This window comes from Panthera pardus, unplaced genomic scaffold (assembly GCF_024362965.1).
Source record: "Panthera pardus isolate Hobbes unplaced genomic scaffold, ASM2436296v1 HiC_scaffold_10, whole genome shotgun sequence".
NCBI classification, from domain to species: domain Eukaryota; kingdom Metazoa; phylum Chordata; class Mammalia; order Carnivora; family Felidae; genus Panthera; species Panthera pardus.
This window is the reverse complement of record NW_026526655.1, coordinates 38,217,478-38,238,955: the sequence shown is the minus strand read 5'-3', so window position 1 is coordinate 38,238,955 and position 21,478 is coordinate 38,217,478. Positions and strand designations below refer to the sequence as shown.

The window sequence follows — 21,478 nt, the reverse complement described above, 5'->3', positions numbered from 1 at the left end:
AATGGCCTCCTGACTCCAGTCCTGCAGGTACCATGCAGACATCCAATCTGCTTCAGTCGGCACAAAAGTCCCTGCTGTCTTTAAAAAAAAAAATGATAATGCTTGCAAGATCTTAAGATTCTGATGTTTTAAGCACAAATGTCCATGCAGACTCATCTACAGCCACATAATTTATTTCATCCCTACCCAATCCACTCTTTTTTCTCCCCACAATTAATGTTATTATTTTTATGATAATAAAAGGCCTGTATGCCTACTAAAAAGAATTCGGAAAAGGCAAAACGGTGTTAAAAGGAAACCAAAATCATCCATAATCACCAATCCCTTGAGATGGTCAGCCAACATTTCAGTGTGTAATACTGAAAAGACATTTCAGTGTATACTGAATAGACAGCCGAATAGATAGTTTAGATTGCATGGATTTTTTTTTTTTTTTACAAAAATGAGGATCATAATATCCATACTGTGTATTGATCTGTTTTTACTTAACACATCACAGAATCTTTGTATGTTAATAAATACTAATGACATCATCACTATAGTTACAGGATAGTGTCCCATTGTGCTTATCTTTATAATTCACCAACACAATCTCCTGTGGATGGGCATTCAGGTTGTTTATAACTTGGGGCTGACAGAATCCTATCAGCTTTTCAAATTGCAAGACATTCTCCAGTTAGAAACACAAAGGAAGGATCTTAGCTCTTCATTTCCCACAAGTCTACACTGAGAATAAATTCCATGAGGTCTGTCATTTGTGAGTGGTATTCGTGCCAACAGAAGTGAAAAGGAAAAACACGGAAATGTCACGGCTCCCTTCATCTCTCCCCAGCAAGCTGGCAGAAGCGGGAGTGGCAAGCCCCAGCCTCGCGGTGGTACAGAAGCAGGATACTCCATGGTTACTCTCGTCACTTCAACCTCCATAACAGCCAGGGGGCTGCCCTTCCTTCCTTTTTGTTTATTTCAAAAATATTTATAAATAAAAGGACAAATGGAATTTATGTCCTTGCTTTGCTAGCCAGCCCTCTTTCTTTTTGAACACTTCATTTTGCTGCCATGACAAGCTCAAAAGAAGCTCAATTCACGCCACTCTCCAGTCCCGACTGAAACCCATTCAATGAGGTCTGGGCCATGATTCATCCCTCTTCCTCTCTGTGGGGTGAATGAATCTCTGAGAAAGCAACTGTGTAACTAGAGTGCTCTATGCATGCCAGTAAAATGGACCAAATCTTAACTCAGGTGAATTCCAACCTTGGAAAGAAGTCAGGCCTGCCCAAGAGAAGGCCTACATGGTTAATGGCAGGGCTGTGGCTTCTTTAGGTACAGGTATCTGCACTTTCCCTTCCATTCATGGAATCCTTACCCATATATGCTGCCCAGTGCAGAGCACGCCGGTCCTTTTTGTCAAATGCGTTGATGTTTGCTCCTTTGGCCAAGAGTAAGTTGACCATCTGGAAGAAAACCAACATGCAGATACTCTGAGTCAAATTAACATCAAATCTCAAGGCGGGTCAGAAACCTGGAGTTCACACAAAGTATGAAGATGATGTCACAGACAACCGTGAGGCATGTGTATCAGAGGAAAAGACTGAGGTGATGGCTACTTTTTTAACCCACTGGCTGTGAATTTAAAAATTGTTATGGTTGCCTAAGGTTTGGTGTACAGATGTAAGCATCACACTCTCTAAAACCCTCAGCACTAAGATTAGGTCCCACCTGGGGCTAAGGGAGTCTGTAGTAAGAATTCTTGCTCCCAGTGATGAGGGCACTCACCTCCACATGGCCATTCAGGGCAGCATGGTGCAAGGCTGTGCGCCCCCCTCGATCGGAGACGTTGACGCTGCTCAGCAGGGGAATGATCACTTCTGCACACTTGACAGCCTTATTGGCAGCTGCTACGTGGAGGGGGGTCTGCCAATTCTTGTCCCTCGCATTGACGTCAGCCGAGTGCTTAATCAATACTTGTACTGCTTCCTGCAACCAAAGCGGAGTTTGCAGGGGTCACTGACAAATGCTCAGTCAATACTTATTGAATAGAAGACGCTTTACCAGACCCCAGAACTACAGGAAGGGAAGGCTCCATGCCCTCAGAGGCTGGCTCATGATGTATATTCTTCTGAGAAAAGCTAGGTAATATATGATAAAGATCAAAAGAGTGGCACAGATGAAAACAGATCCACTTTATCTTTATTTGCTAGACCAGGAGTCTTGGCACATCTTCAAAACCAAATAAACCTTCTAAACGTAAGGTTTCTTAATGAGGTATAAGCAGCCTTAGGTTAAATGTGAGCAGTCATGCGTAGGTATGCATGCCAGGGTAAAAATATCCATAGGTCAAAAAGCCCCCAAAGATAATGTAAAGTTGGCAGTGTTTGTCCACAAGCCTCCATCATCCAAAGCCAAAGACCTCAAAGTCCTTCAGACATTCTTGGATCAATTCATAAATCTTTGGTTTTCTCTGCCAACATCTTAACCTTCACTGTGTGATCCATAGCAATCAAGGGAAGATGTCCATTACTACCTCAACTTGAAGCTACAAAATTGTTCCATCTTTTCCCAACTTTTTTCCATGTTATGGTGAGGTAACTTTTTTTCTACTGTTGAGTTCCTTCACCTTTATTGAGACTTACACTTTTAATTTTCCTTCTATTGATCTAATCAGCTTATTAGCCTCTTGAAACCTCAACCTTGGCTGTGCAATGGAATCACCTGGGGAACTCTTAAAAATACGGATGGCTGGTCCCACACCGGAGATTCTAACTGGCCTCAGAATTTCTGTAAAGCCATCTGGGGATTTTGTTATACAGCTAAGATTTAGGACACTCTTCTGTTACAGCAAGAAAATGATATAGCTTCTCTCAAGATGGGAATGACTGTTGACTGCTTCTCTTTACTTCTAGAGACAACCCTAGAGCCAATGAGTGGGATGCCTTTATGAACATCTTGTCAATGTGGCATTAATAAACCAATTAAACGCAATGAAAGGTACCACGCTCCTGCCACCCTTCATAGACCAAGAACTTACCCTGTCCACCTTATTCCTCACAGGCCTGGACTGTCTGATCTACTTTATTGTGCAGATACATAAAAGTGCCCAGAGAGTAAATTATTTGAACTCTTGAAATTAACATTTTTATCAGGGACATAAATAATGAAGAAGAATGTTCTAGGAATCGGTAGCAGCAACACATTAAGATGAATGGCTAACCTGGACAGTAGAATGAGAGCAAAAACATTTAATTTTGCAAATTAGAGAATACAGTTTAAATATGCGGTGTGACTCCATTTAGATGCTATAAACAATAAACTGAGAGGGCCCAAGCAAGTAATTTGTTAAAATTACCAAAAAGGAAAAAAAAAAGGATATATGCCACACCTCAGCAAGGCAATAATATATTACCCTTGTATATGTGTATTCTTAATGCTCAACCATGACATGTGAAACACTGCAGAAGATTGAAAGAAACATTAGTCATTCTTTTTTTTTAGAAAGAGAGTGAGACAGACAGACTGTATGTGCAAGAAACATTCCTGGAGCTCATGTTAGAGTGAAACATGTCTACGTGTATTCTTCTCTCTCTCTCTTTTTTTAAGTTTACTTATTTTAAAGAGAGAGAGAGAGAGAGAGAGAGAGAGAGAGAGAGAGAGAGAGAGAAGGTGGGGGGAGGGGCAGAGAGAGAGGGAGAAAGAGAAAGAATCCTAAGCAGACCCCACACTGTCAGTGCAGAGCTTGATGTGGGGCTTGAACTCAAACCATGAGATCATGACCTGAGCTGAAGTCGTCCACTTAACCGACTGAGCCACCCAGGGGCCCTTGTATATGTGTATTCTTAATGCTCAACCATGACATGTGAAACACTGCAGAAGATTGAAAGAAACATTAATCACATTCTTTTTTTTTAGAAAGAGAGCGAGACAGACAGACTGCATGTGCAAGAGGAGGGGGAGGGTGCAGAAGGAGACAGAGAGAGAGGGAGAGAGAGAAAGATTTCCCAAGCAGGCTCCACACTGTCAGCGCAGAGCTCCACATGGGGCTTGATCCCACCAACCTGAGATTATGCCCTGAGCTGAAATCAAGAGTCAAATGCTCAACCAAGTGAGCCACCCAGATGCCTCCAGACTCTGTTTTAAAAGCTAGCTGGGTGAAAAAAAAAAATAAACAAAGGAAGAGCTAAGCCACAATATAAGGATTAAGATTTACATAAGAAAAAGATGGTATTTTTTATCAACTTTGGTCTCAAAAGTTGTGAGATTTATGCAGATGCACATACAATTTATTGTGATGTGGGAAGAAAATATTGGAACCTCCACTCATGTTTGTTTTCTTTAAAAAGGAAAGCATTTTAGCCAGTATTTAACTTCTGGGTTGGCATTGTGCCCTCAGCTCCACAGAAGATCTTGCCTCGCAGGAAATGAGATGCCCTCCAGGAACAGAGGGGCCTCCAGGCACAGAGGGGGTGAGCCTTGCCCTCTCCATTCATTTGCTCCGAATGCACTGAAATGCACAGTGATGGGCCTGCCAAATCAATCTACAGATTGTAATATGTACCCTTAAACTAAAAAGATGTATGCAAGGAACCTGCAGATTAAAGACGATAATACAAATGCAAGTGTAAATAATGTGCAGTCACAGAGCTGACAGTTCTACTCTGAGTAAAAGGTTTCTATCATCCACATTACAGGGTAAAAATAATGACAAATTTAATCAGATCTGACAAGAGCTTGGCCAAAACAGAAGAAAATCATCAGAAGTCTATTAGCTACATGGTTATGTAAGACTATGATAAATGAAAAGCCTCACCCTAAGTATATTGTGATATACTTGAAATATTAGCTAATAATAGTCATTCCTATATATAATTTATAAGTAAATAAGATGCATATCTTGAAGATGCATGCTGAAAAAGTTTTGCAGAGATACAGCCAAAAAGGTTGGAGATAACCATCATAAAGCAATAATATAAAAGTGGTATTGTACATATTCACAGCAAATAAGAATATACACTATATTTTTAATTCCTTTGTCTTGCATGTTATTTTACTGTATTTATACAGATTATTGCTTTGCACTAAATATTATTTAAATTCAGAATAGACTAACAAAATAGAAACTATACATGAACATTTCACAAATATATACTGTTCGGACATAAGACCAATGAATTCATGAAAAAATTTTATTTTAATTACTTAATATATTTATTTATTTATTTTATTTTGAGAGAGAGGGGTGGGGCGGAGCAAGAGAGAGAGAATCCCAAGAAGACTCCACGCAGGGCTCAACTCCATGACCTTGTGATCATGACCTTAGCTGAAATCAAGAGTCAGACGTTAAACCAACTGAGCCACCTTGGTGCCCCAAAACCTTTTTTTTAAGATAACAAAATATGATTACTTTGAGAGTAACTCAGACTAGGTGAATAAGATGTTACCTAGGAGAGGCCCTACTTTTAAATGATTAAGAATGATTTACATTTCATTCAAAGTAACAGGTTAAGCCAAGAAAATATATATTTACATACCAGTTACAGTTTATATATAAATAAGTAGTATTAGAGTTTGTCGGGAAGAAAATCTGTATTGTTAAATAGGCAATACTTCTAAAAATAGTTTAAACACAGAAAAATTTTGGTCTGTTTTTGTAAATAAAGCTTTCTTAAAACACAGTGTCATTCGTTTCTTTACATATTATCTATGGCTTGTTTGAATTGTAATAGAGTATGCAGCCATCAAAACTCAACATATTTACTATCTGGCTTTTGCTGGAAAAAGTTTGCAGATGCCCTGGTCCATCTTGCTCCTTGTTTGAATTACCACAAATTGCAAATGATCAAATCCGGTTAAAATAAAATTTTGTTATTTACCAACATGAAAAAATACTGTTTTGAGTCCAAACAGTCTTCTAAGGAGGGCAGAAGCCTCTGTGTTCAGTCCTTGCTATGCAGTGGTGGGTCTATAGTGAATTTGGGAGGGGGATGTACCAAGATGCATTTTGGGGCATAATACAACAAGCAGCATTTGGAGCTTGGTAGGAAGGAAGGGGTGAGGACAGAGAGAAAGGAGAGAGGACTTGGGCCCTGTACCCCAGGGCAGAGGTGTACATCTGGGCAGGAACAGAGTCAGCAGGCTATGAAGAAGAGAAAGCTGATACATAAACCAAACAAACATCAGGAGCAGGTTGGTGGAGCCAGGCAACCAAACGCTCAGATCTCCAGGAATTCTTTGGGATCACTGGAAGAATGCTAGACTTTGTACAAGATATGGCACATCGTTTCCAGCCAGTTATATCCATTTAGAAGGCAAGGTGCCCCAACCAGCATCGGAGTTACACCCCGAAAATTAGACAAGTTAAAGGTTCAAGTTCATTGACTGGATGGGGAAAAAAATAGAAGCAGGTAGGCTTTCTAATAAGTCTCCTTTCACTTGAACTTTAAGCAAGTACCATGTGAGTGCCAACTTCGTCACATTTGTCTCTCATACCAACACTCAACTGTCATAGCTCAAGGATGCCTAGAATAACCATTACTTTTATTTATCTACTTTTATAAAATGTTTTAGCTTTGCCATTCTTCATTTTTATTTCTCTATCTGCTTATGCAATGGATTGCATTGTTTTCATCTTACTTGACAAGAAAGGACTCTATCTAGAAATACTTAGCATACAAAGGAGGGTATCTTACTTATTTTCCAAAAATTAACACTTGTTTTAATGTTTATTTACTTATTTTGAGAGAGAGTGAGCAGGGGAGGACAGAGAGAGAGGGAGAGAGAATCCCAAACAGGCTCCATGCTGTCAGTGCAGAGCCTGTCACAGGGCTTGATCCTACAACCCATGAGATCGTGGCCTAAGCCAAAATCAAGAGTCAGGTGCTTAACTGATTGAGCCACCCAGGGGCCCCCCAAAGTTAACTATTTTTTCTTAATGAAAATACAAGTATTCTAAAATTATTATGGAATTAACTTCATAGACATGGGATATTAGAAGTAGAGAAGGCTGGAGCCCCTTGGTGCCTCAGTCCGTTGAGCATCTGACTTCGGCTCAGGTCCTCATCTCACCGTTTGTGATTTCGAGCCCTGCATGGGGCTCTGTGCTGACAGCTCAGAGCCTGGAGCCTGCTTCAGAATCTGTGTCTCTCTCTTTCTCTCAGTCCCTCCCCTGCTCACACTCTCTTTCTCTCTCAAAAATAAATGAACATAAAAAAAAAAAGAAGTAGTAGAAGGCTTCAGGGGTCATCTGGCCTGACCTCTTCATTTGATAGGCAGCTTCATGTGATAGGCAGGGTGACTGACTCAAGGGGAGTGATCTGTCAGCCTGGCTGATTAAGAGCCTGGCTTATGCATTTTCTACCAGGCCAGAGCTTACTCACTGGACAGTTTCAGCCAAACATGCTGACATAAGTACTTTTAACTGTTAATTCTCCTTAGTTATTTAAAATTTTTAACTCTGTTTTAGCCGGCCAAACCTGCTTAAACATTAATAGAAATTTAATATAATACTTCAGTAAAAAACAAAGGTTTGATTTAGAAAGACAGTAATTTCCTTCTTTAAAATTGCATTTCTCTTTCAAAAATTTTAATCTTGGAAGTACTTTAATTTGGTTTTAAGAGAGAGTAATTTTATGGCTATTTAGGAAGTTAATAATTTTTGTAATCAAAAGAAGCCTTTCTCTCCTAGTATCACCCACTAGCTAAAATCTAGGAGTCCACTCTGACAGAAATTTACAAGATAAAAGAAAACTAGGGGCAGCCGGGTAGCTCAGTCACTTCAGTGGCCAACTTCGCTCAGATCATGATTTCATGGTTCGTGAGTTTGAGCCCCACGGTCGAACTCTCTGCTGTCAGCACAGAGCCCACTTCGGATCCTCTGTCCCCCCTCTCGCTCTGCCCCTCCCCTGCTCACGTGTGTGGGCTCTCTCTCTCTCAAAAAAAAATAAATCAGCATTAAGAAAAGAAGAAAACTAATGTGGGGCAAGGGACACTGAACACTTTCTGAATCAAGAAAAGATACTTAGGGGCGCCTGGGCGCCTCAGTCAGTTAAGCCTCCAACTTCAGCTCAGGTCATGATCTCACAATTTGTGGGTTTGAGCCTAGCGTTGGGCTCTGTGCTGACAGCTCAGAACCTGGAGCCTGCTTCCAATTCTGTGTCTCCCTCTCTGCCCCTCCCCCGCTCATGCTCTGTCTCTCTCTGTCTCTCAAAAATAAGCATTAAAAAAAAAATACCTAAACAGTTTTTCTCAAACTATCTGTGGTGAAGGACCAGTTTTTAAAAAAATATTATTTCAAATCAATCATGAGTCAATGCTTTTGTGAAATACAATAAAAAGTATTTAGTAGGATAATAAAATTTAAAAAGACAAAGACAAATTTTGAACTTGATTCTTTCATTATTAAATTTAGCAGGTGTGAAATGAAAAATTGCTCTAAAAAAAATTGCTCCATTAAATTGCTCTAAAAGTTTCTGAATGCGTACTCTTATCATTTTGTCTTAAGACAAAAGCTCACGGGCTTAGATGGGTATACAACCCACACTGTGAGTAGGGCTCCCGTAAAGACTGTTTCTTTATAATGAACAAGCACATGTGAGGAGTCCTGCATTTTTCCTGAATGGAGGCATCAGCCCAGTTAGCATTCAGTGTTAGGACTGTAGACCTAGTTGGATTACACTCCACAGTAGGCTGCTCTGTATCAATCATGGAAATAATAGAGTGAGCAACTGTCATGGGATGCCACGCAGAAGGGAATTGGAGACGGCATTTGCAGTCACTTTATTGCTACTTTTTATGACTTTCTCTTTTTACAAAAGGCCACCCGAACCCTGTAATAAGAAGTAGAAACATACACAGCGGCACATGGAAAAGATGAAAAGAAATAGGAAGCATGTGTCTTAAAAACTGTCACCCTTAATGTTTGTTTTTTCACTTCCAAATGTGCATTGCATTTAAGTGGTCATAAATTACTCATGGAAAAGTAATTGTTTGTGACTATAGAGAGTCCATGCAGGCATAAGCAATGCCAAATGTTATAAACTGTAAGTTGGTTTAGACCGGGGTCTGAGTCTCACCCAGTTTTCTGTAGAAACTCTCCCCAAAGCCTGGCAGATGCCTTGTGCATACTGTATACACTCAGTATATTTGGGTAGAATAAATGCATTGGTATAATCATTAGAAACTCTCTAAGTAAAAATATGCCAGTATTAACAAGACATTTCCCGCAGTCCTGATGGCATTTACTCTATTACTGAAATCATTTGGGGCTTTCACCCTCTATTGATTACAGCAATTTCATATTCTGAAAGAATTGCATAAATCGGTACCCAACTAATTTGTTCAATTAATTGAATATTTCTCCAAAAGCCCTCCTTATTAAATTAAACTTGACCTTTATTATTATAATTATTATTGGAGTTCAATTATTCCAAGAACTAGCAGTACAAAGGGGGCTCCCTGGAGACTCTGGGGTATGGAGGAACTCAAAGGCAACTGTTGAAGAAGTGCTGCCTTTCGACACAGGGAAGGCCAGATACTAAAGTATTCCCGGTGTTAGACCTCAGCTCTCAGAGTGTGGTGTGGAGACCACATGCGTCACAATCTTCTTTTTAAAATGCAGATTTCTGGGCGCGACCACAGGCTATATCAGAATCTCTGGAGATGAGGTTCTAGAACAGGTACTTGTGACAAGCACCCCAGATAATATGAATGCACAGTAAATCTGAGTATCACTCACCTACATTCTAAGTAATAGGTCATAGAGTGCTTACTTTCTTTCATTCCCGGTACTACGTCCTCTACGTGATCATCTTTTTATAATCATGGAATAACTTAAGGAAAGCAATAACATTCCCGTCTCCCATATAATTCTTGCAATCCTCCTGTCTACTAGCATTTAGCTCACAATAATGACAATGCTTTTTAGAGAAAGGGGGAAAGCATGAGTATTAAAATTTGAGCTATATGATAAAATGCTTATCCTGCTCGGCTCTGGGAAACATTTTTATACTTGTCAGGACTTCTGTCTGCACAGACACAAAAGCACACCCATTTTATGGGTAGGAGCAGTATGCATCAGGGGGCTCGGCTGATCTGAGGGAAGCAGCAGATCATGGTGGTTAAGAGAGCAGATTCGCGAGTTACACGCTCCTCCACTTACTGGCTGCGGCATGTTAGGCTCGTTACCTAACTTCACTGAGATTACCTTTCCTACATTAGGATTAATAGCATTATCAGTCTCAAAGAGTGGCCCGGAGGTTAAAACGGGATCGTGCACAGAAAGTGCCTAGCATTCTGCCTAGCACACACTAAGGTTTCAATAAACGTTCACTGTAACAATATATATTTGGACTCAACATCCTCACTTCTACAGCCTAAAGACAGGACACAATCATTTTTAACGCTGTTAACCAAAAGACAGCCGCTAGAACAGGAAAGTGAAAGTTCAGCCATTCTCCTTTGGTGCTACCTTCAGTTCATTCTAGAAGAAAAGGCATGTGTGAAAAGCCGGCTGCATTTGGACGCAGGCCACAGTAGGCTGGGTGCCTGGGTGTCTGCCCTAAATACCATGTCCTGGAAGACACACTCTGTGACCCTTCAAGGCCCCTGTAGCACACTTAACAGTGTCCTCACTAGGTGGCCTCTAATAAACAAGGTATTAAACTGTCCAGGTTCATATGCATTTAATTCCTGTCCCCTATGGCCACTCTTTTCTAAGAAAAACAAAAAAGCATTAAGAATAAGTTAAACAGGAGGAACAATCAGAAATAATTCACACCTCAGAAAACTCTTCCTGGAAGCCCCAAATCTTGCTCATCTGTGTTATATAGAATCTCAAAATATGTTTCCCTAACACTTTGGCAAGAGATATCTTCATTTCTTCTCAGCAGTGGGAGTAGTCAGAGAAAGGGGAGGTGGTGGTGAAGGAAGCCTTTGGGGAGTCACGCAGAAGACAGTGCTATGGCTCCAATTATTGGTTTGGCTGTCTCCTCCCTGGGAATCCCAGGTGTGAGGAGGTGGGGAGGAAGGAGGGGGATGCGGGGAAGCATCAGAAGGAAGCACACAACACAGCCTGGTCAGTAGCAAGAAAGTCTTGAAGGTTTATCTCCAGATCCCAGTCTATGCTGGACAGTCTTCGGAGGGTATGACCACGTTCTGATCTACTCTCCTGTGTGTGTAGGAGCTTTTCTGTCAGGCATGGGTTGATGTTTAAGCAATATTATAATCTATACTCCTATTGCTATTACAGGCTCAGGAAATACATTTAGCAACGAATATGATTTTTCCAGGCATAGAAACCTGAACATAAAACTTGCCTGGATGGAAAGAAAGCTCAGAAAATTTGGCTGATATCGATATCTTTGACTTCTACTGATATCTGTGCTGCATACAATTTTGAAACTCATCCTGATCTCGCGGGTTCCAGTGGCTTAAACAGCTTCCTGTGCCATACTTCCATAAACAAGCTTCAAGTCAGTTTACCTTGCATGCACGAAGGATGATTACCATCGGCATTCTCTGTGGTGCACACTAGTTCTATGTTAGCAGTTGTACAGAGAATCACATTAACATAGCTTAAGGTAGAAATCTAGTCTTTAGGGCGCCTGGGTGGCGCAGTCAGTTAAGCATCCGACTTCAGCCAGGTCACCATCTTGCGGTCCGTGAGTTCGAGCCCCGCGTCAGGCTCTGGGCTGATGGCTCGGAGCCTGGAGCCTGTTTCCAATTCTGTGTCTCCCTCTCTCTCTGCCCCTCCCCCGTTCATGCTCTGTCTCTCTCTGTCCCAAAAATCAATAAAAAACGTTGAAAAAAAAATTATAAAAAAAAAAAAAAGAAATCTAGTCTTTAATGAATCACTCAAAAAACAGTTGTTTACTGAGCAGGCTAGATGCTGGAAACACAATGACAAGCAACAGGCATGACACTCATTTCAAGGAACTTACTATCCAGAATGTCATTTAAAAAGTTTTTTTTTAAATATTTATTTACTTTTGAGAGAGAGACAGAGAGACAGAGGCATGAGTGGGGGAGGGGCAGAGAAAGAGAGAGACACAGAATCTGAAGCAGGCTCCAGGCTCTGAGTTGTCAGCACAGAGCCTGACGCGGGGCTCGAACTCATGGACTGCAAGATCATGACCTGAGCTGAAGTCGGGCACTTAACCAACTGAGACACCCAGGTGTCCTGAGAATGTCTTTTTAATTAGAACAGAATAATAATTTCAGTGATAGTTTTATGTTGTGTCAACATAGCCAAGCTGAACCATATTTCCCAGAATCCCCTCCCCAGCCCTGTTTGCCACAAGGGAAATCTGCCTGGATTTTGGGAGGCATAGATGAAACCACAGCCTGATTGGTGTGTTGGGTGCCAGGTGCCGCTGCAGCTTGCACACACTGTCACTGACCAGCTGGACCCTGTGTTGGCACAGGACATGGTTGGTGCTTCTTCAGAACTTACAGTATCTCCCTCGGGTTCTCCTATTCTTGGGTCAGGTGCCCACAAGCTCTAAGGTGAAGCACACAGCTCCTTCTGCAAGTCTCCCAAGTCTGCAATGTTGAGGCAGTGAGAGCAGGGGTTCCAGTTTGTTCTTGTTCTCCCCCATTTCACGTCCAGCTTTTCTTTGCAACTGCAGACCCTGCCCACCAGCAGTGACTTCAGAACCACACAGAAACCAAGGTGATGGCCTTACACAAACTTCTCCAGCAGCTCACACAATTGTGTGAGGCTTAATTACTACAATAAATATCTTATTCTGTATCTCTCATGGTGGTTCTGGGTCCCTGATTGAACCCTGAGCCCGGAGACATCAATTGCCTACATTTTAGAGGCAAAGGGCTTTGAGGACAGAAGAGAGTTCATAAGCCTTTCAATGCAGAAACGGTTTTTAATTCACATTCGCGTAAGTCATACACCAGTGTTTGCCAATCTAAGCAACAGACAGATGTGCCAACTCTCAAGCTGAGCACACACATCTCCTTTGGCAAATGCTAACAGACAAGTTCCAAAACACAATCCAAACCTTCTCTGTTGTTTTCTCCTCAAGCCTGCTTCTCTTTTCTCAGCTATTATTTAGGGGAGATATAATGGAATGTAATAATCACATAATAAGATCAAATTCAGAGGAAGAAGAAAATCTGAATTTAGGACTTCCACAGCCAAGTGCTGTGTTGGAGTTCAGATGTCCACAGTCTGTTCCAACGACAGTCACAGAGACTTCAATTTTCATAAGAATCTTTTTGACTTGTTGTGACAGATATTAATATGAAGATATGACCCTGACTACAACTCAGGGTCGGCTTGCATTTAATTCCTTCCTAACAAGAGACACATGCATGGGATATTTTTCCCTCGGCAAACCTGTAGAGGGAGCTGGTTCCTTAGGGAAGCAACAAACGCCTGTCTCAGACATAAAGGTTGAATCATCATCATTGGGTTGACTGAACTCAATCAAATACACTAAAGACATGTAAGGAAGGCAAGCTGATGGTTGCTGGCAAATGGGTGTTTTGAAGATTTAAAGCAAGTAGCTGAGCTCACAAAGGGGGAGATCACTTGGGAAAGATCACATAATACTGAAATCATCTGGTTTTACATCTTTCTGTGCCACTAGACTACAAGCCTCCTAAGCACAGTTCCTGGCATGTTGGAAGTGCTTGGTGAATTTTTTTTTTTAACTAAAAAGACCTGGTTCATGTTAAAAGAGGAATAAAACTCATAATTTTCGAAGAATACTTAAAAAAAGAAATTTACTGAAGATCATACAGTCTTCAAAGACCAAGGAATACTCTGTGAAGGAGCTAGTCTCATGACACATGACACTGGTCATACAAACTCAAGCAGCCCACTGTACCTGCTTTCCCAGGTAAAACAGAAATGAAACGTGAGACCATAAGGAGATTCTGGATTCCCCAGGATCTGAGTCAGGCAACTTAGGATCATTTGTTTCCCTCATTCCATGTGGGCTATTGGGAAAGAGAACAGACCGCATCTTATAAAAACTACTCAAATCACACAGCACAGCAAGGAAGATTATGAGCACTAACTTAACTGTCATCTACGAAGCATATTGTGAAATGTCCAGATAGTTTGCCAAAGAGGAAAAGCTGACGCTGATGATAGCCATCAACACGTCAGCAACACCACTTGCTCCTAGCTGTACCTGGAGAACAGCACCTTCTCCAGCAGCAGAGAAGCCTCATTTCGTAAAAAATCAGCTACAAAAACTAGTCATCCAATGACAAGTGCCCCCTAGGTGACAGCCTCTTGTATCCCTGGATGGTGGGCATCCCCTCTGACTAGGTTGCAAGGTTCATATTCACCAGCATTCCTGGCCACCCCTCCCCCACACTGGTTCTCTCTTTGCATCTGTTATACTTTCCCTGAACCAGCTGAGCCATTTGCTGTAGTTTCTTTTTAAAATTTTTTTTAATGTTTATTTATTTTGAGAAAGAGACAGAGAGTGAGCAGTGGAGGGACAGAGAGAAAGGGAGACACAGAATCCAAAGCAGGCTGCAGGCTCTGAGCTGTTAGCACAGAGCTCAACGTGGGGCTCGAACCCATGAACTGTGAGATCATGACCTGAGCGGAAGTCGGACGCTTAACTGACTGAGACACCCAGGCGCCCCTCCCCTCCCCCTTTTTTTTTTAAGATTTGCTATAGCTTCAATGACCATCCTCTCAGTTCCTCAGTGCTAGACGTGTATAAAAAATGATCATCTATTAACCATCTTCACCTGCATTTTTGGAATTTAAAATAAATTCTTTCTTGAGCACCTACAATGTCCCAGGCTTGGGACACATCAAGGAACAAAACAACAACAACAACAACAAACAACAACAGGTCTGTGCCCTTATGGAGCTTACATTCTGGTAATATGTTTGCCAAATGTGACATGTTCATACAGAACTGATTAACTTCCCTTCCCTGCTCCTCTGCCTCTGCCTTCTCAATCGATGGCATCACCATTCACCCAGTGACCTCTCTTCTACCTCACCCTCACAAGGTCCCAAGTCCTGTCAGGTTCATTCTTATCTTGCCGTGACTGTACCCTACTGCTCAGAGGACCCCTGGCCTCTGCCATCAGACTTATCTTCCACCACATCCCTTGTTCCACCTATAGCCATCTGAACCTGCCATTCATTCATGTCCATGGCCCTTGTCCTCTAGCACGTCTACTGTCCTGCCTCCACCCTCCCCCCTCCTTCTGGCCTGGTAAGTCCCTACTCATCCTCTAAGCACCAGCTCAACCGACCTCTCTTCTTGGAAGACTTCTCTACTCAGGCAGTTATCTTCTTCCTCCTCCAATTAAGTTATGATATTGTACTGATCTGCTTACATGTTTAGCACCCCCTTCAGACTGAGAACTCACTGAAGTCAAGTATCACACTGTCTACCTGGGACTACTCCAGTCACCACCCCCAGCACCATGCCTGGCATGAAGGAGGTGCTCAAAAGAACAAACTGTTTCTTGGTAACCCTCTTGTATTAGAAGTAAAAGCCTTTTGTTCACAAGCAACAATACCAAATTCAACAGAAAGCATTTTTTCTCTTTCTGTGGCCTGGAGGTGCTAGATTATATAAGATAATCACTCACTTCACTTCTGGAGGCGACAGCCCGGTGCAGTGGGGTCAGCCACATGTTGTCCTTGGCATTTACACGAGCTCCTGGAACCAAAAGCACAAGTTAGAGGCATAATGCAGTCAGGGAAATTCTATTGATGTTAAATCAATAATAATAATTGTGATATCTTGTGCTCTCATTTGCCTGGTACAACCACCATATTTTGTTTTGTTTTCTCTTTGTACCGGTCATGCATTTGCTAGCCACCAGACAGGAAGAGAGACCTAGTATAGTAGAAAAAGTGAAACCAGGAGCTGAAAATGTCACCAGAATTGCATAAAGACTGTGTGAGAAGTGCAGTGCCTCATTGGATAGGACACACAGATGTAAGAAGGTGGAGATTCTCCAGGAGCAGGGAAATGTCGATTCTGAAGAATGAAGAACTTCGCAGGTATGTGTGTATGTATATAAACATATATGTATATAAAATGTATAAATATAAAATGTTTTATAGACAATATACAATATATAATCACATATATTAGTTTTAGTCTTCAAGTATACTTACCACACAGGACACACAATACCCTTCTTGGCAAACTGCTTAGGATGAGCAGCCTTCCAATAAAAGTATACTAGAGGCCAGTGGGATTTCAAACAAGTCTTGTAAAGTTGAGTTCTCATGAGACTTGATCTGGGCTGAGGGGATTAGCAGAAATCTGTTCTATCCAGGAATCCCAATTATTTCTCTGAGACTAGCCAGGTGTCTCGATAGGAAGAAGCCAGCTTCCAAAGCATTTGGACAGATACAACATGAAGTCTATACAGGTTGATCACGGCCCTCCCTCCCCCGCCACTATGGGGTGTGGGCAGACAGGCTCACACATGGGCCAGAACAAGCGCACACTCAGGGATGTGCCCCCCATGCTCAACTTTCTGGGAGCCACGTCGCCATCACGGAACAGAAGCTCTATGTGAATGGATTTCCAGAGAGTAGAGCATGCCCTCCTTCCACGATACCCTCACCATATCTATGAGTGCAAGTTCACTGAGTCTACAACTGAACTGTGGAAACACCCAATATGAGCTTCCCTTTTTTGGGTCCCGGGTTTTGATCAGTGTTTTGCCCAGATGGAAAATTTCTTTAAAGGGCTATAAAAGAGGAGGATAAGATAAATATGTGTGATATCTTTGTAGCTGCAACCTGAGGAGCCTATGTTAGCCTCAGGACAACAAGGAAGGAAGCTCGTGAGGACGAAGAGTGGAGACATGAATCAAAGAAACTAGAAAGTAAGGCAGAGGAGGGGAAGTGTGGAGGGGGTGCCTCTGGGACAAGGGCCGAGAAAGTGAGTCAAGTGGAATCAGGGAGTGACTAATCTCAGTGAGGCCAAGGCCAGCTGAGAGCTGAAAAATAGAAACCTTGTTTTAAAAAGAAAAGAAAAAAAAGGCGACAGGAGACTTTCATGGGTAAAAGTGAGCTAGCCATTTAGTTTAAGCCACCAGCTAAAAGGAAATAACAAATCATAGAACTTACCCTATTTTTTCTCCTTAACTGAAGAACAAATACCATCAACAATATTAATTACAGAGAGCAAGAACATAATAATCCCTAAAACAAGAGAGAGAGGTCTCTCCTCCCCTCCCCTCCTTCTGACTTCATTGGCTTGAGATAGAGCCAAGTGCAGGTATTTTTTAAAAGCTCCCCAAGACCCAAGGTTATTTTAATATGCTGTCAAGGTTGAAAGCCACTGATAAATTGTTGCTTAGTTCATCAAGCTTAAAATTACTTGAATCCTAATTCTACTAACTCTGTCCAGGCAGTTTACCTGAAAAGGCTGAAGCCCCTTACATCAATAAGGATGAAATAAAATCAGTTTGGGCATGCTAAGAATCAACACCAGCAGGTCATCTCCTTGTCCTGCAGCAAGAAGTCCTGAGCTAAACGCTCTGGAATGAACGTCCTATAGGGGTGGATGCCTGGTGGGGATGCCTGCATCAGGGTATCCCTTTCGCTTGCCCTGTCCAGTTTTAACTTCATGTCACAAAGTCAAACCAGTCGTCTGAGAGGGACAACACCTGGTCGCATCACACCCTGTGTCTGAGTCTGAGGTGTCACTGAACTGTCTGCACGCTGTCCCATTAACCACTGTAGTCACCCCCTCCTTTAGTACGTTCGTAGGAAGAAACGCTATGTGTGTCAGATGTGGTACCTGCTGTGGGTACCGCATCCCTTCAGACTCGGAGCCTCAGGGTCAGTGCAGTCCAGTGGAAATGTCATGGGAGCCAAGGATGCAATTTTAAATTTTCTGGTAGCCACATTTAAAAGGGGGATAAAAAAAGAAGCAAAATTAATTTTAGTAATATATTTTATTTAACTCAATATACCCAAACTATTATCATGTAATTGAGTTTAAAAATTATTCAGGTAATTTATTCTTTTTCTCATGCAAAAGCCTCAAAATCCAGAGTGTATTTTACCCTTACAGCACATCCGCACTGGAACTGGCCACACTTCAAGGGCTCAGTAGCCACCGCAGGTTTGTGACTACCGTGTTGGACAGTGCAGTTCTAAATGCTAAGTGGTAAAGCCCAACTTGTCTACTCATTTGCTTAAAAGCTCCCTTTAGTTCAGAAGAGCTAAAATTGTATTATTACAGCTGTGCAATTGCTAACAGCCTTGTTAGAAACTGCTAATATAATCTGAGCTCTTGCTTGGTATACTAACAAATGTGTAGTCCATTTAATAGGGAGATGCTATTAAGATGCTAATTTTGTAGATGAAGGAACTAAGGCCACGAGAAGTAATAAGCTCCAGGTACCCAGCTAGGAAACGGTAGATTTGAACCCAGGCAGTCTGACTTCAAAGCCCAAGCTCTTAGGCAGTGTGCCTCACTTCACAACTAACCTTTCCACTAAACATTGATTAAATTTCCCTTCTACTTTCTCCAATCTTTCTCTGCCTTCCTTAGATTCATTCCTCTCTCCCTCTATCTTTCCATCTTTCTCTATCTTTTTCCATTTTCATACATATATATATATATATATGTATATATATATATATTGCAAGTATTTATACATGTACATTCCCCCTTGATTTCATTTCCTTTTCCCCTACATTTCTCCTTTTAGCTCCAAACACTGGTTATAATAATATGAAACAAAAATACATACTTCATTATTCATAGTCTTTGACAGAGCAAATTTTGCATTGCCTGTGTGTAAGCTTAAAAAGCTAATGCAAGAAGAATCCCAAATGGCAAGATACATATGAAAATATACTTCTCAAAATTTATCAGGGAGAAGCAAATGAAAGCAACATTAACATACCATTTCACACCCATCAAATTGGTGAAAATTCTAAAGTATGACAATCCCAAGAGTTAGTAAGGGTAGGGAGTAATATTAACACTTATATTGGGGTGCCTGGGTGGCTCCGTCGGTTAAGCGTCCGAATTCGGCTCAGGTCATGATCTCGCGGTTTGTGAGTTCGAGCCCCGCGTCGGGCTCTGATAGCTCAGAGCCTGGAGCTGGCTTCAGATTCTGTGTCCCCCTCTCTCTCTGCCCCAACCCTTCTCGTGCTCTGTCTCTCTCTGTCTCTCAATAATAAATGTTAAAAAAAAAAAAAAAAGATTTACATACAGCTGGTGGGAGTATGAACTGGTACAACCACCTCTGGGAAGCAATTTGCTGCTACCTAGTAAAACTGACATTGCATGTGCCCTCCTACCCAGCGACCCATCCCAAACATATACCCTGGACAAACTTTCACACATGTGGAAAAATGTTTACCGCAGCATGTTTGTAACAGCAAGAAACTGAAATCCTAAATGCTGGTCAAAAGGAAAATGGATAAATACATTGCGGTATATGTGTACAATGGAATGTCATACTGTCATGGAAATGAACAGACTGAAGTTTTTGATATATATATATATATATATATATATATATATATATATACACATACAGATGCACTTCAGACACATAGCGTGAATGAACAAATGAAGTTACCAATAATACCTATTACATAATGTCAGTTATATAAAGTTTTTAAATTTACAAAAACAATTCTACATGATGTTTGTGGATGCATGCATAGGTGTGAAACAAAAGTAACAAATATGGCTAAAGAAAACAAACAGCAATTCTAGATAGTGGTTGTTTCTAGGAAGGGATGGTAGAGAAAAAAGGATGAAGTATGCCAAATGGGCTGGAAATGTGTCTTCAATATTTTCTTTAGAAAACAGATATGATACAAACATGGAAAATGTCAGGATATCTTAAAGCTTGGTGTACATGGGTATTACTTATATTTTTCTCCATATTTTCTGTATGTTTGAAATATTTACTATTAAACATTTCTAAGAAAGCAGTGCATTTGGAGTTTTATGTTTCTTAATAAAAATAGGGAAGTTTGGGACACTTGGGTGGTTCAGACTCTTGATTTTGGCTCGGGTCATGATCTTGCAGTTTGTGAGCTGACGCCCCAAGTCAGGCTCCATGCTGATTGTGCAGAGCCTGCTTGGGACACTCTCTCTCTCTCTCTCTCTCTCTCTCTCTCTCTCTGCCCCTCCCCAGCTCATGCTCTCTCTCGCTCTCTTTTTAAAAAAATAAGTAAGCTTAAAAAAATGGGGAGGATTATGATGCTTTTTCTTACGCTATTTTTTCTTGGTCAGTGGCCCTTCTCACGGATAAAAAAAAAAAAAATGACATTTTCATATAAAGTGGCCCGGGCACAGTCTCTTCCAGGATTTTCCGAAGGCTCACTCCAGGTATATAATTGATTAGGAACCACAACTGCTGTTGGATTTGTAGATAACCTCAGTGGCACAGTCCAATTTGAAAAGACATTTTCAAGTTAACAATGTGTTCTCATGCTCTCTTCCCTCCTCAATCACTGTAGCTGATCCCACAGATAGATCCCCAGCTGTAGAACAGAAGCAAGGTCAGCACACCCAGAAAAAGTGGGACCACAGAAGTTCATGACTACCCAGAGGTGAGAGAGCTCGAGAATCTCAGGGAATCTTTTGCTGTCTTCCCAAATTTTATCACCACATTTTGAATCTAAAAATCTCACCCCAGTAGCTCCTCACCAGGCAGATCACCAGGATACCAACGAGGGGCAGAGGGCACGTGCACGGTACCTGTGTTCACCAGCTTTTGCCATGGCATGTCCAAATCTTACCTTCAGTCTCCCTCTGTGTTCTGCCTCCCCCTTTTTCCTCCCTCTCTCTCCCCTTCTCTCTTCTCCCTTTCTCTCTCTCTCTTACCCACAACCTATTTCTGTCTTTGTGTAAGTGTATTAGGATGCTCTATAACATGTTTCTAAAGGAAATAACTATGGGCTAATGTTAAGACTAATCTTCAAGAATGTGTTAAAAAAAGGTTAGCCAAAAAAGTAATATACAGGAAACAATCTTGGTGTTAGAGAAGAGTTGGTTAAATAAATTAGTATATAGCCATACGCGGTGGCTGTGGTGCTTTATAAGAATTCTTAATAATGTGGAGAGATGTTCACAAACCATTGTTATGTGGAAAAAGTACCAAAATATTATATGAGCCTGCTTTTGTAAAAATATTGAACAGTCTAGAAGGATAAACCACAAAAGACCTGAGATCACTTTCTGACACATGGTAAGCACTACATAATTGCTTGTTAACTATTATCAGAGCAGAATCAGGGACTAAGGAATAGAAACTGGGGGCATCTGCCTTTGGCACGATGTGCCAATTTAGGTCCAAGCCCAGGGCAGTCCTAAATTAACAGTTGCTAATTGAAGGAAGCTTTCTGGTTAAAAGAGAGATTCCTCAATGTCTCCTTCACTGAGCTAGTTTATACAGCAGCTATGAAAATCTGCCTAACATAATGAAAATCAGCAGACCTATTTTACTTCATGGTTTCATCATACAAATAATGCATTCTTCTTTAAAAGAT

General features: G+C 41.3%; 1 protein-coding gene across 10 annotated transcripts in view; it reads right to left on the bottom strand.

The window, feature by feature from the left end:
- ANKRD44 (ankyrin repeat domain 44) overlaps positions 1-21,478 on the bottom strand; it is a 324,230-nt gene that overhangs the window by 137,769 nt on the left and 164,983 nt on the right. For all 10 annotated transcript variants that reach the window (XM_019428337.2, XM_019428342.2, XM_019428339.2 and 7 more), the window contains exons 4-6: positions 15,577-15,647; positions 1,774-1,974; positions 1,364-1,451 (exon numbers count right to left, since the gene is read on the bottom strand). In XM_019428337.2, coding sequence (XP_019283882.1) covers positions 1,364-1,451; positions 1,774-1,974; positions 15,577-15,647 — 360 coding nt within the window. The remainder of the gene's footprint in view (positions 1-1,363; positions 1,452-1,773; positions 1,975-15,576; positions 15,648-21,478) is intronic.